The sequence below is a fragment of the Abrus precatorius genome, unplaced genomic scaffold (genome assembly GCF_003935025.1).
Source record: "Abrus precatorius isolate BTA unplaced genomic scaffold, Abrus_2018 Scaffold6, whole genome shotgun sequence".
NCBI lineage: Eukaryota > Viridiplantae > Streptophyta > Magnoliopsida > Fabales > Fabaceae > Abrus > Abrus precatorius.
In genome coordinates this window covers 18,892,358-18,909,878 of record NW_020874406.1, presented here as the reverse complement: position 1 = coordinate 18,909,878, position 17,521 = coordinate 18,892,358, and the positions used below count along the sequence as shown (strand labels likewise).

Sequence of the window (17,521 nt, the reverse complement as noted above, 5' to 3'; positions counted from 1 at the left end):
TGCATATGATTTATATGCTCCTAAGGAATGTTGGAATTAAATAATTATAGTAATATTATAAATATAGAAATTAGTATCTTTGTAATTACAGTAACTACATGATTATATATTTTGTATTAATGATCCTTATTATAAATATATGTTTTGTTGTGCAGTCATGACACATGGATTCATCTGATGTTTTTCTTTCTTTTCTCTCAACAACACTTATAATGGCTTGTGAGTTGTATTAAGACTTTATGTATCTTTAATTGAATTTTTATTAAATGTTTGTTATGTAACGGTTATTTTTCTTCTTTATGCTGTTTTTTATGCATGTAATGTGTGTTTAAATATAATTTAGTATTTTAGTTGACTCTTATGAGTTGTGTTATGATCCATCGCTCCTACAATCCAACAACCCTCCTCCAATCCAACCTTGAAACTCAATTTTGAGAAACTTGGGCATGATATCTCAGATGAAATACAGATTTGTAATTTTTAGAGAGAGGGAGTATGCTGAAACTTGGGGAGTAAATTATCTAGACAAATGCCTCATCCTACAGAGTCCAATTGACTTTTCAAGAGAGATGCTTAAAATTTCCATTTTTGAAGCAGAATTGAACTAATCATTCTATGAATACAATCGACTTTAAAACATTGGTTAAAAAGGGAAGTTACTTTCTGCTTTGACATACTTTGCTAACTTTCTAAGTATAAAAATCCTGTAAACATACATATTCATGTTGATTCAATAATTTATACATTTGGTCATTGCAAGCATCATTACAATAGAAGTTCATATAGATACAGAAAAGAGGGAATGAAATTCTTATAATTCAACTAAATTTGATCCCTTATTTTTTATTTATATCTGTTAAGTTTGGCTGAATAGAGCACACCCCTTAAGCAGCAGAAAGGATGAAGAAAACATACCTGACACACCCTGAAAATAACCTGAAATTCTGAATGAAGAGGGAAGACACGAGGGACTGTCTGTGATAATCCCAAAGAGGAAATGAGGATAATATTTGCAAAGCCTGTGTGCTAATAATTGGCGATAAGCTTTGTCCATGCAAAAAAGTGAAGTATAAAATAATAGGAGTTGATGATCAAATCTGTTACTTTCTCCTAGATTCTCCAAGGAGTAAGACATGAGGCATTGTTTGAGTTCTCCATTCACCCCCAATAGATAGTAGCCAATTGTTTTGCTCCATAGTCCATAAACACACAACATCCCTCATTCGGGGATTGCAGGCAAAGTTTATACAATTGCAGAGTTGTGTCCTGGTCCAAATAACATATTCAATATGAAACTGCTTTATTGTGTTTACCAGTCAAAAGATCAATGATACAGATTAAAAGATTGCAAAATCAGTAGCTGATTACCTATCCCGTGTAGGCAGACCAATCTCGGTTTGAAAATGGGAAATGGTCCCCACTCAACCTCTGCCATTCACCCAATGGCACTACATCCTGGCACCTTTCTTATTCCCAAGTCTTTCATCTTACTTCTAACCTTGCTCACATCTTCCCATCTGTCAGCAGAAGCATAAATACTTGCAAGAAGTGTATGAAGACTTGAATCAGTAGATTTAACTTTTTCTAGTGTTGTAGCAAGTCTTTCACCCATATTGATATTGCCATAAATTCTGCAGGCACTTAGCAAAGCTCCATACAGTGGAACTATTATCTCATCATTTTGATTTGGCAACTTCCTTATCAACTCCTCTGCCTCATGTAACAGTCCTGCTCGACCAAGAAGGTCAATGAAACATCCATAGTGCTCCAAATTTGGCTCAATATGATATATACTCGACATGGAATGAAATAACTTGCGGCCTTCTTCAACCAACCCTGCATGACTACATGCACTCAGAACAGCAATAAAGGTAACATCATCAGGTTTTAATCCAAATGTTTCCATTGCTCCAAATAACTCAAGTGCTTTGCTTGTCTTACCATTCATGGCCAGTCCACAAATAATTGAAGTCCACGAGGCAGTATCCTTTTCCTTTAATCCATTAAAAATCTCCAGAGATTTCTCTATGCAACCACATTTAGCATACATTTCAATAAGGGCAGTACCAACCACAGCATCCACCGTGATTCTGTTTTCATCAATGTAATTATGAATCCACTTGCCTTGCTCCAGAGTTCCAGATTGAGCACACCCCGTAAGGAGAGTAACCACAATGAACTTATCCGGTTTCACCCCTCTGATTTGCATCCTCCCAAATAACACAACTGCCTCTTCAAAACGATTAAACTGCACATACCCATTAATCATAGCTGTCCAAAGAACAATATCCCGAGTTGGACTTCTCTCAAACAAATCCCGAGCTTGATCCAACTGACCACAATTCACATACCCAGTAACCATACTGGTCCAGCAATTGACATTCTTCGTAGTCATCCCACCGAAAATCTCCCGGGCCACACTCACACATCCACACTTACAATACATGTCTAACAATGCATTCCCCATTATAGTAGTAAAGCCCAGTTCATTCACAATGTAGCCATGGATTTCCTTACCAAGATCCACATTTCTCAACGCCGCACACGCAGACAGAGTGCTCACCACTGTGGCTTCACTTGGCCTCTCATTGCCTTCCATTTGCATTCGCAGGAAAACATCAATGGCCTCCTGGAATCTCCTACACCTGACATAACCCGAAATCATGATGTTCCAAGAAACCTTATCCCTCTGAGGCATTTCCTCAAACACCTGTTTGAACCCCTGAACTAGACCCAACTCAGCATACATATCCATCAAAGAGTTACACACATAAGGGTCAAAATCAAGGCCAGTCTTAATCACAAAAGCATGAACCTTTTCCCCCTCACTGACCTCTCCAATGCAACCAATACCCTTTAATACAAAAGGGTAGGTGTAGTTATCAGGCCACTCCCCATGTTCCCTCAATTGCTTAAAAAGAGAAACAGCCCTTCTAAAACTACCCCTTTTCACAAAAGCCTTGATCATAAGGTTGTAGACAAACAAAGCGGGGTCATGAATACAGTCGAAGATTCTGTTTGCATAGTTAAAATCCCCTACTGATGAGTCCATAGAAACAGCCATGAGCTTGTTGAGGGTGTGTCTATCTTGTTGCAGACCCACGCCGAATATGTGGGCATGAATTTGCTTCAACTGAGACAGGGATTTGCAGCTTTTAAGAAGAGAAATGCACGTTACCTTCATTGGTTTTGAACGCAACATTTGTTTTGTTTGGAGTTTCAAGTCTTTTGCCATCGATTTCATTCACCCGCAACCAACGACTTGGGCAGAACCAACGTCGTATGAAAAAAAAAACATCTTTTTTGAAGAAATTAATAAATAAGAAATTAAATTTGGTAAAATTATATTATCTTTAATAAAAATTTGTTATATACTCTCTTAGGCTTGTTTGATGGACATATAAGGTGAAAACATTTCAATTATTTTATGAAATATATTTTTCAATTTTTTATAATTTTTTTCTAATTATAATTTCTTATCTAAAATTAAATTAATTGTAAAAAATTAAATAAAATTATAATAATTTTAATAAAAGAATAATATTATTATTTAAATATAATTTATATTATTTTTTATTTTTTATTTCAAACAGTTCTTTTTTTTCTTAAGTATCAACATTTTATTAAAGATAAATTTAGAGTATAAAGAATACTCTAACCTCTTACAACTCTAGAAGAAATTAAAAATTAACAATATATGTCAAGGAATCATTAATCTGATTCACAATCAATCTTTCCAAATGCCTTGCTACAAGGCAGCTTCTAAGATACATATTCTAAGTATTTGGTCCAAACTTTGATCCCTTTTTCTTTCTGGCTTTGTAAGGTGCACTCTTAACATTAATTATTTCTTGCACTACCACCTCAACAATAACATTGGATTAAGGAGAATTTCATAATCTGGTCTTTGACTCAATATGTGATTAGTCTTATCTGACTCATGAGAATGTCTAATAATCAAGTTATTATATTTGTCAATACAATCTTTCTATACCACATCCTTGCCTCCAGTTGCTTCCTTGTCAATAACAACCAATTGCCACAATCCTTCATGAGCTCTCATGTCTCACTAATTTCCTTTCTCATAAGTTTTGACCAACAAAGACCCATCTTAGTCAGCCCCTTTTTCAAACACATCCTCACTCAATGGCACAACATATACATTATAATTGAAAATTAAGTCATTATTGATATTAATTTCATAATTTGAATTCTCTCTCATTCGCGCATCTATTACCTTCTCCATAGATTTTGATATTTCATGGATTCTATACTTTTAAACTCCTCTTGATATTATGTAATGTCTGTCATAAACTCACGTAAAATTTGTCTTCAATAATTCAGCTGTTCCTCTTACTCCGTGCTCTTCACACCATCTTTGGTCACTATTTTTTTTTCTTGCGCTTCTTGTTGTTAGATCATGACCCTTCTCACCATCATCTGAACTTTCATCCTCCAAAGTTTCCAAATCCGAATCCGATGAAGCATCGTCATAATTCTTCGACAATTAAGTATTTAAATTATGATACCACCATCTTCCTTGAAAGAATTCTCTATGTTCCTTGACCATACGGATTGAGAACACATGATTATTAACATGAATCTTTAGATCTTATTAATTAATGCATGTGTTTGAGTTCATAGGTGAACTCTTGCAAAATTCATGGGTCTTCAGGACATCGTATCATCATCCATGCATATAAAATCTCTAAGTAGTGATACTATCGTCCGAAAGAATGCCTCTAACCAATCATGACATAGCATGCCTTACAAACGAACCCACGTTCTCCTATTAATGACCACTATACAAAGATGACACCAGTCAATGATATATATAACCTCCCACAGATCTTCTAGACCATCTGATTCCAATAGAACCATATCATTACCTACGATAATTTGCCTTAACATTCAGTATGGATTCTCGTAAAAGAAAGTCAGTCACACTATTGAGCTTTTCTGGCCAGTTTAACTTTCTCACCAGCAGCATAACACCTCTCAACTGTATCCTAATCAACATGGAACTCGCTGTAACAACACTATTTTTTTCTTAAATACCCACATTGCATTTTTTATTTCAAGCATTAATACAATGCTATCTATTTTATTATCTTAATAGATACCAAACATAAAATAGAATAAGAACTTTTGTTGTATTATACTTTTATTCATCCTTTTATCTAATATTTTTAAATTCTATTATAAAATAACATAATAACATTGTTTATTCTATAATGTTTATTAATTAATTATATATTTTTATCATAATTTAAATTCTTATTATAAAAAATGTGATGGATTAGGAAGCATGAAAATAAGATAACTTTTTTTATTATATTTTTTACTCATATTTTATACTTTTTTAAATATTTTATCAAAAATAATTATTTAAAAATATTTAAATTTGATATTTTTTATAAAAAATTGTATGAATATTTTTAATTAAAAGAGTTTTAAAATTTTTTAAGAAATGTATCTTTTTTTAAAAAAAATATGTAAACAATATATTAATCATTTTATAAAATATATATTTTTTTTTTATAATTTTGTGTTCTAATTATAATTTCATAGCTAGAAATAAGTTAATTATAAAAAATGAATATAATTATAATAATTTAATATTATATGTACATAATTTTTTAATTTTTAATATATATTAAAAATTAAAAAATTAAAAAAAAAATATTTTCAAAAAATATATTAATTATAATAAAAGAGTAATATTATTATTTTAATATAATTAATATTTTTTATCATCTCAAACATTAACCTCGTGTCACTTGCGTAATACAAAAAAATATTTTGAGTTTTTTTTTTTTCATGAACGAGGACATCTAAAATTTGATATTCACTTTATTTTTTAAAAAATTATATAAAAAATGACATGTACATTAATCATAAGATAGGACAAGAGCATATCATGCTTAAGTTAGAAAAATTAAAAGAATAATTTTTAAAATGAGTAAGAAAATTTAAGAAAATTTAGTTTTATTTTAATTATAAATTATTATAATTTTTTAATCAGTTTTTTATTTTTTTTTTTAAAATAGTAAAATAAAAATATTTTTATTTCTTATTGTATAAATTCTAAGAATAAAAATAATATATAGTTTCATAATTTAAAATAGAAAAAATAAAAATAGCAAATATTTTATAGCGATTTTGAGGGTGGAGAGAGGGATCGGAAACAGCACTAATTTTACCAAATATTTTAAAAATATTTGGTAAAATTAGTTTTAAATGAGTCGATTTTGAACTATTAAACATAATTAAAATGTGTAAATATTTTAGACCTTGCATTAAACAAATAATCAATTTTTTAGTTTAAAGTTTGATTGAATGAAGTTTAAACCATTAAATATAATTTATGATACATTAATGCGAATTATATATTTTGAAATAGAAAAACACTTCATTCTAAATTGGAGGCTTTGGAGCGCTCCTCACAAGAAGAAAATTTTGTTGTTTGGAGAAATTTTTTTGCTGTTTTATCAATCTACTCTCTTGGAAATTGATATATTAATATAAATTTAATATATTAATAATATATTTATTATTATAATGATATATAATTTTTTCATTTTAAAAATTAAAAATATGCTCTTCCCTCTCACCAATAAATGATTATATGAATGGTTGTTCTATGAGTGTATGAACAAGAGAAGTAGTTGTGTAGTCATTGGTTATGTATAGGCTTATGAATATATTGGTTGAGTATGAACATTTCTTCTTCTTTTCTTTTATGGCTTACCGAAAAACAATTAGAAGCTTATAAGGAAATGAGCAATTTGTAGCTAGTGGTGAATTCTGAGACATAGAAATGGTTTTTTATAAATTGGAAGCTGATGGAGTGTTAAATTTTCAAAAGTGTATTTTGATGAAATATTTTAAATGGGCAATTCATTTTTTTTCTTTGGAAAGAATTCATTATTTTATGGGTTAAAATTTTTTGTTTGGATATTTAATTTTAAAGAATTTAAAATTTTAAGAATTTTAGTGGAAATTTTTAATAGACTAGATTCCAAAAATTTTAAATCTTAATAAATGAATGATAATATGGAATTAATTTTTCTATTTATTTCAAATTTTTATTTAATTATGATTAATTTAAAAATTTAAATTTCATATTTTTAATTAATTTTGTTAAATATAGTAATAATTTTATTTTTTAAAATGTAAATAATTTAATTAATTACTCTAACTAGAAAATTTTAAAATAACGAAAATTCAATTATTTTATTTAAACAAAATATTTTAAAATAATAAAAATTTAAAAGATATAATTTAAATTTCTTGAAATTTTAAATTCTTTAAAAATTTTAATTACCTCTTCCAAACACAACTTGAAGCTGAAAAGGCTTATAACGATATGCTCCATTCAACATATTTTGCAAAGGAAGGTTAAAGTGAAAATAATATTTGAATATTGGAAATAAATATTAAATGGCTCTTGAATTTGAAATAAATTCGTATATGTTGTTTACTGTGGTCATGTGTATAAATTATGTATGAATTTTAGTGAAAAATAATTTATTAAAATGTCATAAATATTTATTGATCATTGTTGATTGTCTTGTATTCAAAATTGAATCAAAATCATCTTTCAAATTTTTATTAGAAAAATTTTCATTTCACTTTTATTATCATCTTCAAATTTTTTTATTATAATTATTTTTCAAATTTGTTATGATGCAAATACATGTTTTACATAAATATAAATATAAATAGTAATAATGTGAACTAATAATATATTTGCTCTCATTATATTCTCATTTTCGTTACTAACATTACCAAGTGATTGTGATAAATTTAAGTTTAATACTTGTGGCAAAACAGAAAGACTTTTATTAAAAATAACACTGACATATATTTTTTTAATTTTGTTATTGACACGTAATTATCATATAACCAATATCTTTATCCTTCAAAAGTAACATTCTCATTTTCTTCGTAAATGTTATATTTTAATATATATAATAATCACAAATTCATTAATCATATATTTCATAAAAGAAATTATAACTAAATTCAAATTATTTAGACATATGTTCATTATATATAGATTATTTAAATATATCATATTACGAGCAATATTTAAAATTAAAGTTATTATTACAAATAATATTACTTTTCAATCAATAAGAACAAATAAATTATTCTAAATACAACAAAATTATTCTAAATTATCCTCACACTAGTATAAATCTGAAAACTCTTACACTCAATTTGAATCTTTCATTTAACTTATATCTAATGGTTAGTGAAGTAATAAATTATAACTTGTTAAATGTAAATTAAATGAAATGCTTAAATTAAGTGTAAGAAAATCTTGCCCCTATATATATAAAGTTAGGGGAAAAAAGAAAGTTAGGGGACCAAAGTGCAAGGAAGAAAAAACTCATCATTCTTGATAAAATTATATGGTAACTTAATAGAAAAATAAAATTTGTTAAATTAAGAAAATAAGGAGACTAAAATTGCACAATTAAAAATTGAGAGACTAAAATTTTAAAAAAAATAGCTGAGGGACCAAAAGTAAAAGGAGAAAAAAGACAATAAAATTCTTGTAAAAAATTTTGATGGTAACTCAATAGAAAAACAAAATTTGTTAAATTAAAAAAATAGTAGGACTAAAATTACACAATTAAAAATTGGAAGACTAAAATTAAACAAACATAATAGTTGGAGGACAAAAGTGCAAGAAGGAAAAAAATCATACAATTATTATTAAAAATTAGATGATAACTTAATAAAAAAATGAAATTAGTTAAATTAAAAAAATAAAGGAACTAAAATCAAGCAATTAAAAATTGAGAGACTAAAATTAAATTAACATAATTGGGAGACCAAAATTTCAAGAAAGAAAAAGACTATACAATTCCTATTAAAAATTAGATAACAATTTAATGGAAAGACAAAATTTGCTAAATTAGAAAAAAAAAAATTAGCACAATTAAAAATTAGAAGACTAAAATCAAATAAGTATAATAGTTAAAGGATCAGAAGTTTAAGAAGGAAAAAAATAGAAAAATTCTAGTTAAAAATTAAATGGTAACAAAAGAACAAAATTTACTAATTTAAAAAATTAGAGGATGAAAATTGTGCAATTAAAAATTAGGAGAATAAAATCAAACAAACACAATAGTTAGGAAACTAAAAATACAATTTAATTAATTATTAAAGAACAAATTTATATAATAATAATAAAGTTATTATAAATAATATTGTTTTAAAAAAAATTATTTTGGCTTAGTTTTATAACTATCAATAATATATATCAAAATGATAATGATTTAATAAAATTGAAAAAAATTAAAATATAATTTATTTTAAAATAATACTTTTATTATATAATGTCAAATTTTTTTTTATTAAATTTCAATAATCAATATACATTTTAATAACCATAAATTTAAGAGGCAAAAGTCTTAAAAGTAAGCTTTCTGAAAAGCCCCTAATCATGGGGTTCCATCGTCTATGTTGTGTTGCTATGTCTCAAGTGGCTCCTCAATAATTCCAAAAACATGAGAGATTTTGAGATGATTAAAGAAATGATGAAATGAATTGAAGCAAAGAAAGCATCCATATATTCTATGAATTAAGTGCATTTAACTTTTATACATCTAAAATTATGTTGTACATAGGTCAAGTTCTTGCATTTCAAGATTCATATATTGTTATAACGTAATAAATACAGTCAAATCTAAAATAAGAGCTTTATATTGAATACTTTTCTAATAATATTATTTCAATTAGTTGTATATTACACTTATTAAATATAGTGTAAAATATTATTATATCACAATAAATACAGTCAAATCTAAAATAAGAGGTTTATATTAAATAATATTTTAATAATATAGTATTAAATATAAATATGTTTTAGGTTATAAAACAAAGATTTAAAATATAAATAATATCTTCATCTTTAATAATATTTAAAATTTATTAACATGTTTTTATCTCATCTATTATTTTTTTATGAATTAAGTTTTTGCTTGTTCAACATTCATTACTTTAATAACTTTTCAATGTCCCGCTATTTCTCTCTCACTTTTTTTTTAATAAGAAAGTATGTAAACTAAATTTAAATAGGTAAAAGTTTAAATTTTTAAAATAAATTATCTTTAATTTTTAGATATATATATATATATATATATATATATATGTAAAAAGCTATTAAACAAATGAAGAAAGTAATATTTTAAGGGAAATGTTAACCGATGTTCTGAGAGTATTGAATAAAAATTTAAAAATATTTTTAATAGAAAATAAAAATATTTTTTATTAATAATTTCTTCTAATATTTTTTAGTGCATCTCAATATAATTTTTAAAATTATTTATTATTTTTTAATCAATGCCTTTAAATATAATGTAGTAAACTCATATTTTAATTTTAAAATTGCCTCATATGTTTTAAAGAATCCGAACTATTCACTTACAATGCACTTACCCCTCTCTATAAATAAGCCTCAGAAACACCATTCTGTGCTACCGACGAGAGAGAAAATAATCATTCAGAGAATCACTTTGAAAACAGGGAGACATAAAATGGCGAAAGCTTTGTTGTTTTCTTTAATGGCAGTTTTATTTCTCATTGCATCTGCATCTGCATCTGCATCTGCATCAGGATCAGGTATAGCTTTCTCTCTCCCTGTCTAACATAAGTTATTTACAATGAGATTCTTATGTGTGTAACTTACTACGCATGAAATTGAGATGTTAATTATGCATATTAGTTACATGATGATTACCTGATTAAAGTTGTATTAATGGTGAACAAATAGGTACCATACAAGAAGCTTCCCCAGGTGGTTCGTGCCAGAGCATAAATGATTGTTCGAAAATACATTGCCCAGTTTACCCTGTTTATTGTTATCCCAAATGCGAGAGTAATCAGTGCGTTTGCAAGTGTCCTCGTGAATAACCATGCCTCTGGAATTTATGATCTGTATTAAGAGGTTCAAATGTTGAGATAATGCATCTTTGATCATCAATAATATACATTTTGTTTATTTTGCTTCTCTGTGTTCTCTCCAAATTCATATATACTAGTGTGCTTGTTTCAAATTATTATCGCTGAATCTTTGCTCATGCAATAGTTTGATTCAATATTATCTCTTAATCCTAAAAAGTCCATGATTATATTTACCTCCATGCTCATTCATTTTAATAAACATGTCTCAGAAGCACTGTCCTAAAATTAGTTAATAATTTTTTATTATCGAAATTAATGCACTCTGTCACTTGCACCTTTTAAAAACGAATATACGAGACAGGATGAAGACTATTAAAAAAGCAGGAATACATATTTAATTTAGAGTCTAAGATTTGACATTGTGAAATTGTTTGGGAAAAGAGAAGAGAAGATAAAATTTATATTTTAAAAAATACATATTTAAAATTAATACTTTTTAAATAAAAGATATAAATTGATATATTAACATAAATTTAACATATTAATAATATATTTATCATTATAAATTATATATATTTCTTTTAATTTAAAATTAAAAAATATGTTATTTCTTACCTTTTTCTTCTGCCAGTGTCTCTCAAACATATTTTAAAGAGATTCTCCAGGTAAAACTTGAAGATCTAATGGTACAAGCAAAAGCAAAAGAGATTCTCCAGGATTTGTGCTCTCAGTTCGAGCACGGTCTGAGGTCAGAGATACGAGCTGCAATCAGCGTTTTTCAGCTGACAGACTTGCCCATTTTGGTGGGCAAGTGTCGGATCTTTGAAGCCAACAGTAAAGGAAAGACCGTGGACACCAAAATTGGTGGCCCAGTAAAGTCAGACCAAAGACCTTCCAGATCTTATGATGGACCTTATTCTAGCCCTAGTCAATCTCGATCTAAGGGTGCTGTTTCTCAGGAGGGGAGCTGTGGTGGTGGCTCTGATTCTTTTAGGAGACCAATTAGATGCTTTAGATGTGGAGGGCCACATATTCTGAGGGACTGCCCACAACCACGAACCAACTATGGGGTTTGTGGTAAGGTGAGACATAGTGCTGATGTTTGTTGGTCTACTCCAAAGAAGAGTGGCAGTGTGAATATTAGCCAGAGACTTGAGTCCAGAGGGAGTACTAGGTCAAAGCCAAACGTACAGGGAAAGATCTTTGCAATGAATGGAGCCGAGGCTTCACAGTCTGCAAAGCTCATTAAAGGTAAATGTATTATCAAAGACAGACTGCTAGTTGTGTTATTTGATTCCAGTACTACTCATTCTTTTATTTCTATAGATTGTGTGAGATGTCTAGATTTACCTGTATCTGAGATGTCATGCGATGTTATTGTGTCTACACCTACAAGTAAACCTGTTATAACTTTTTCTATATGTTTGAGGTTTTTGTGATAATATATGATAGGAGTTTTGTAATAGATTTGATTTGTTTACCTCTTTCTCAACTTAATGTGATTCTGGGAATGGATTGATTGTCCACCAATCATGTTTTCCTGGATTGCAAGGAGAAGGCTCTGATCTTTGGCACACCAATGCCAAAGACTCCTAGGCTCCTAAGTCATGGTGTACAAGATGTAATTAAGGCTAAGGCCTATATGATTCTGTTTTCTCTTGATGTTGAGAAAGAAATGAAACCTGAGTATATTCTAGTGGTGAAAGAATTTCTTAAAGTTTTTTCTGATAATGTTTCTGAATTGCCACCAGAGAGAGATAGAGTTTGCTATTAATGTCATACCGGGAGCAAATCCTATTTTTGTGACACCATATAGGATGTCACTAATAGAGTTGGCAGAGGTTAAGAAACAAGTGGAGAAATTATTGCAGAAAAGGTTTGTAAGGCCTAGTGTGTCACCATGGGGAGCACTTGTCCTCTTAGTGAAGAAGAATGATGGCAGTATGAAGATGTGTGTTAATTACAGGCAGCTGAATAAAGTGACAATTAAGAATAAATATCCTATTTTTAGAATTAATGATTGATGGATTAATTAGGAGACGCTTCTGTGTTTTCTAAGATTGACTTGTGATCTAGTTACCATCAGATTAGAATTAAGAAGGAAGATATTCCTAAGACAGCTTTTTAGACTCATTACGGTCATTATGAGTATCTATTTATGTCATTTGGTGTGACTAATGCCCCTACAATATTCATGGACTATTTGAATAGGATTTTTCATGAGTTCTTAGATAAATTTGTTGTAGTATTCATTGATGACATTCTAATTTATTCTAAGACTCATGAAAAGTATACAGAGTACTTAAGAATTGTTTTGCAATATTAAAGGAGAAATAATTATATGTAAAATTTTTTAAGTGTGAATTCTGGTTGTCTCAAATAGGCTGATTGAAAATAATGAGCTAGCCTAATTAATGGTGATGTCTTCTTTGGGTGATGCAAAATACAAATATCTGTAACTTCTGAAGAACAAAAACAAGGAGCTGCCATTGTCATGATGTTTTGTAGCAATGCATGGGCTAGCCAACGATGGGTATTTAAAAATGACGGTACCATTTATAGTTTATATGACCACATGGTGATGGATGTGAAAGGCTCTAATCCAAGTCTTAAACAGATAATACTTGGCCATGGACTGGTGAGGATAACCAAATATGGGTTACTTTGTTTTAATGGCTTCATGCTTGAGGAGGTAAATGCTTTTTACCAGTGTAATGTTTAAATAAGTGATATTTATCAAACCATTTTTGCAAATGGTTAAGAGCTTCATGCTGCCTTGCATTTTTTTTTTTTTTCTAATAATGCTTAACTAGTAAATTTATTGTTTCGCAGACCCCTAGGCCATCAAGTGATCAGTGAAGAGAATCCAGATTGCTTCAAATCAAAATATATTTTTAGAACCTAACTGCTTGAACCGGCACTCACCCAATACAATTGGAAAGCTAGATAAATTTTTATCTCTCTCTCTCCATTATAGAATTTGTGCCTAGTGGCACTATCCTTTATCTTTGGGAGGGGGAATCTTTGCAAAAACTACCCACGATAATGCTCATCTGCCCTTTCCACCAAAAAGTGAAAGTAAAGATGCGTAAATGAAAACACAGTTTTTATTTGTGGAACTCTCAGTTCCAGTCACGGATATGGATTCACACAACACAAAATCATTCAACTTTTCCTCAAGTGTTGCAGTCGGGTCTCAGACCTCAATGTTTTGGTCAATTGCTCTGTTTTCATGACAGCTCAAAACCTGTACAACCTATCATTCATTGGTCATATATACGTCAGCTACCAAGATATTACAAGTATGAGGACAAATAATCACAAGGAAGAGACGATGTAGACAGAGGGAAAAAGGCTTATTTACCAACATGGCCCTTATTTAAGAACTATTTCCCAATATATCAACAAGGATAATAATTTAGAATATTCCTCTGGTTGGAAAATAATTGTGGTGTTTTCCTCTAAAATAACGTCCTCCTTTTCAAAGGTCCAAAGCAAATACAGGTGTTCTTCAAAGATCAAAACAATACCATTAGCAGGATGCAGCCAAAACGAAATACCGTTCACAGGAGACAGCCACCCTTATCTAAGTCTTTTATGCATAATCAAAAAATTAAAATGGATTGGTTTATAATTCAATCTATATAATTAGATTATAAATGAATTTAGATTAATTTTTTGAAAATTCAATCCATAAACATTATAAATGGATTATAAATGAATTTAGATTATAAAAGTAAGCTTTTCTAATAATATTATTTCAATTAGTTGTATATTACACTTATTAAATATAGTGTAATCAGTGCGTTTGCAAGTGTCCTCGTGAAGAAACTGTTGGACAGCGATCATAGAATAAAGAGGCTTTACAATATGAATAACCATGCCTCTGGAATTTATGATCTGTATTAAGAGGTTCAAATGCTGAGATAATGACATCTTTGATCATCAATAATATACATTTTGTTTATTTTGCTTCTCTGTGTTCTCTCCAAATTCATATATACTAGTGTGCTTGTTTCAAATTATTATCGCTGAATCTTTGCTCATGCAATAGTTTGATTCAATATTATCTCTTAATCCTAAAAAGTCCATGATTATATTTACCTCCATGCTCATTCATTTTAATAAACATGTCTCAGAAGCACTGTCCTAAAATTAGTTAATAATTTTTTATTATCGAAATTAATGCACTCTGTCACTTGCACCTTTTAAAAACGAATATACGAGACAGGATGAAGACTATTAAAAAAGCAGGAATACATATTTAATTTAGAGTCTAAGATTTGACATTGTGAAATTGTTTGGGAAAAGAGAAGAGAAGATAAAATTTATATTTTAAAAAATACATATTTAAAATTAATACTTTTTAAATAAAAGATATAAATTGATATATTAACATAAATTTAACATATTAATAATATATTTATCATTATAAATTATATATATTTCTTTTAATTTAAAATTAAAAAATATGTTATTTCTTACCTTTTTCTTCTGCCAGTGTCTCTCAAACATATTTTAAAGAGATTCTCCAGGTAAAACTTGAAGATCTAATGGTACAAGCAAAAGTAAAAATTAGAAGGGCTAAATTAGATATAAATTTTATTTTTATTTTTTTAATCAATATATATATATATATATGCTAATATTGAGTACTATTTTTATAAAATTTTAATTTAATTCTACTAATAAAATATGAAAAAAGTTATAAATATAATTCTAATAAAATATAAACTAAGTTTAACTATATTAAAACTGAATTTTAATTAAATATCAACTCTTGATTAAATATAAATAAATTATTATTAAGATGAATAGACTAGTGTGAAATTATTTTAATTTAACTCGTCCTAAATGTAAGTATTTTTACATTAATTCGTATAAATATTAAATATTAAATTGTGAATAATTAATTTTTCAGTCAAATTTTAAAAACATAAGTGTTTTTGAATAATTTTTATATTAACGATTCTTTTAATATTTTATTGATATGAAAAGTCATGTGTTTAATGAATAATTATGACATTTAATAAATTTGTTATATTTAATACATATATTTTTCAAGAATATTGGTTTAATTTGTTATATATTATACTTTTAATAAATATGGCATTAAATGTTTTTATGTTTTGAATATATATATATATATATATATATATATATATTATTAAATTGGTTAATTATAAAAAAATATTTTAAGGGAAATAATTAATAAGAATAATTTAGTAAATTTATTTCAATGATTAAAATATTTATTATGTTTCTAATTTTTTTTGTAAAACAATATTAAACATTATCAAATTTAAATAAAAGGAATATATTTAGTATATTTAATTTAAATTAATTATACTTTACACTTAATTAATAAAATATGATTCAAATTATTCGCTATTCCTTCTTTATAAAGTAATGATAAATATCTTATGTATTATACGAATATAGATTTAGTTTTAAAAATATTTTAAAATGAGAAGGGATTAAATTACTTTAAAGAATTGTTTGGAAAGGAAGATTTTAGAGAGTAGGGAGGACTAAAATTTATATTTTTCGATGATATACTCATTTATAGTGCCTCGTGGGATGTCCATCTAACTCATATGAAGATTACATTTGAGATTTTTAAAAATGTGTTGATTCAAATTTTTGGAAGTGCAGATTAATCTTAACACTCACATTTATGCGAACTCTATCTATTGATTTTTTTTAAATAAGACTTCTATTTGTCTCGACTTTTTGACTTATCAAATGAGATTTAAAATGGGCTAAGATAGCTTGTTGAAAAGTTAAGATTATCTAGAATACATTGGTAAAACTATAAAAATCATTCAACATATAGATTTGTCCATAATTTGAATGAAAGTTGTTGTCATGACAAATTCTTTTCAGAAATCAATGCTACAGAATTTTAACTTGTGCAAATTTTGAGTTTTGCGTTAAAAGTGGGGAAAATGATGTCCAAATCCAATTTTGTAAAAAAGTTTTGAAGGATAACATCTTAAGTGTTATGAAAATATGTTTAAAATAAATTTTCATGCATGTATGTAGTGTAGAATCATAGTCTTGCATAGTTGTAACTCTTTTATCATAAGATGTATGACAACTTCAAGTGACTCACTTAGTAAATACAACTGAATGATCAAACAAGCTCCAAATTGTGCATATGATATCATTACAAGAATTTCAGAAGTGCTAATACATGTTCATAAAGTTGGATGAAAGGGATTTAAAAACACATTATTTCCACTATTTTCAAAATTTTTTGAAATCTGATATAACATTGTAAAAATTATTTTTCTCATTCATCCTTGATCCAAATTTTATTCCGAAAGTGGCCATAAACAACTAATGAATCTATGAAGTATTTAACTTTGCATGTGTTTTACCATTTTGTGCATATCTTAATCAATTGGAGTCCGATTAACAAGTCACAAAGTGCATCAGAAAGTGAAGACAATAAGGAATTAGATGGAAAGTTTACATTCAATTTCTCTATATAAAGTTTTTCTAAAAATTCAAGAACAGTGGTTGTTGTACTAGCAGAATTCAACTTGAATCATGCTTATAGAATGAAGTCATTGAGTGGTGAAATGAACTCTGAATC

At 27.8% G+C, this 17,521-nt stretch overlaps 1 protein-coding gene across 1 annotated transcript; it reads right to left on the bottom strand.

Annotated features, from left to right (window-relative positions):
* Positions 1 to 321: 321 nt before the first annotated feature.
* LOC113869756 (pentatricopeptide repeat-containing protein At1g31430) lies at positions 322 to 3,208 on the bottom strand. The gene has a single exon (XM_027506219.1). The coding sequence runs from the start codon at positions 3,200 to 3,202 to the stop codon at positions 1,436 to 1,438; it is 1,767 nt and encodes a 588-aa protein (XP_027362020.1). The 5' UTR covers positions 3,203 to 3,208; the 3' UTR covers positions 322 to 1,435.
* Positions 3,209 to 17,521: the final 14,313 nt, after the last annotated feature.

Excerpts from the sequence above, each read along its gene's own strand:
- LOC113869756 (XM_027506219.1), bottom strand. The coding sequence starts at position 3,202 with ATGTTGCGTTCAAAACCAATGAAGGTAACGTGCATTTCTCTTCTTAAA.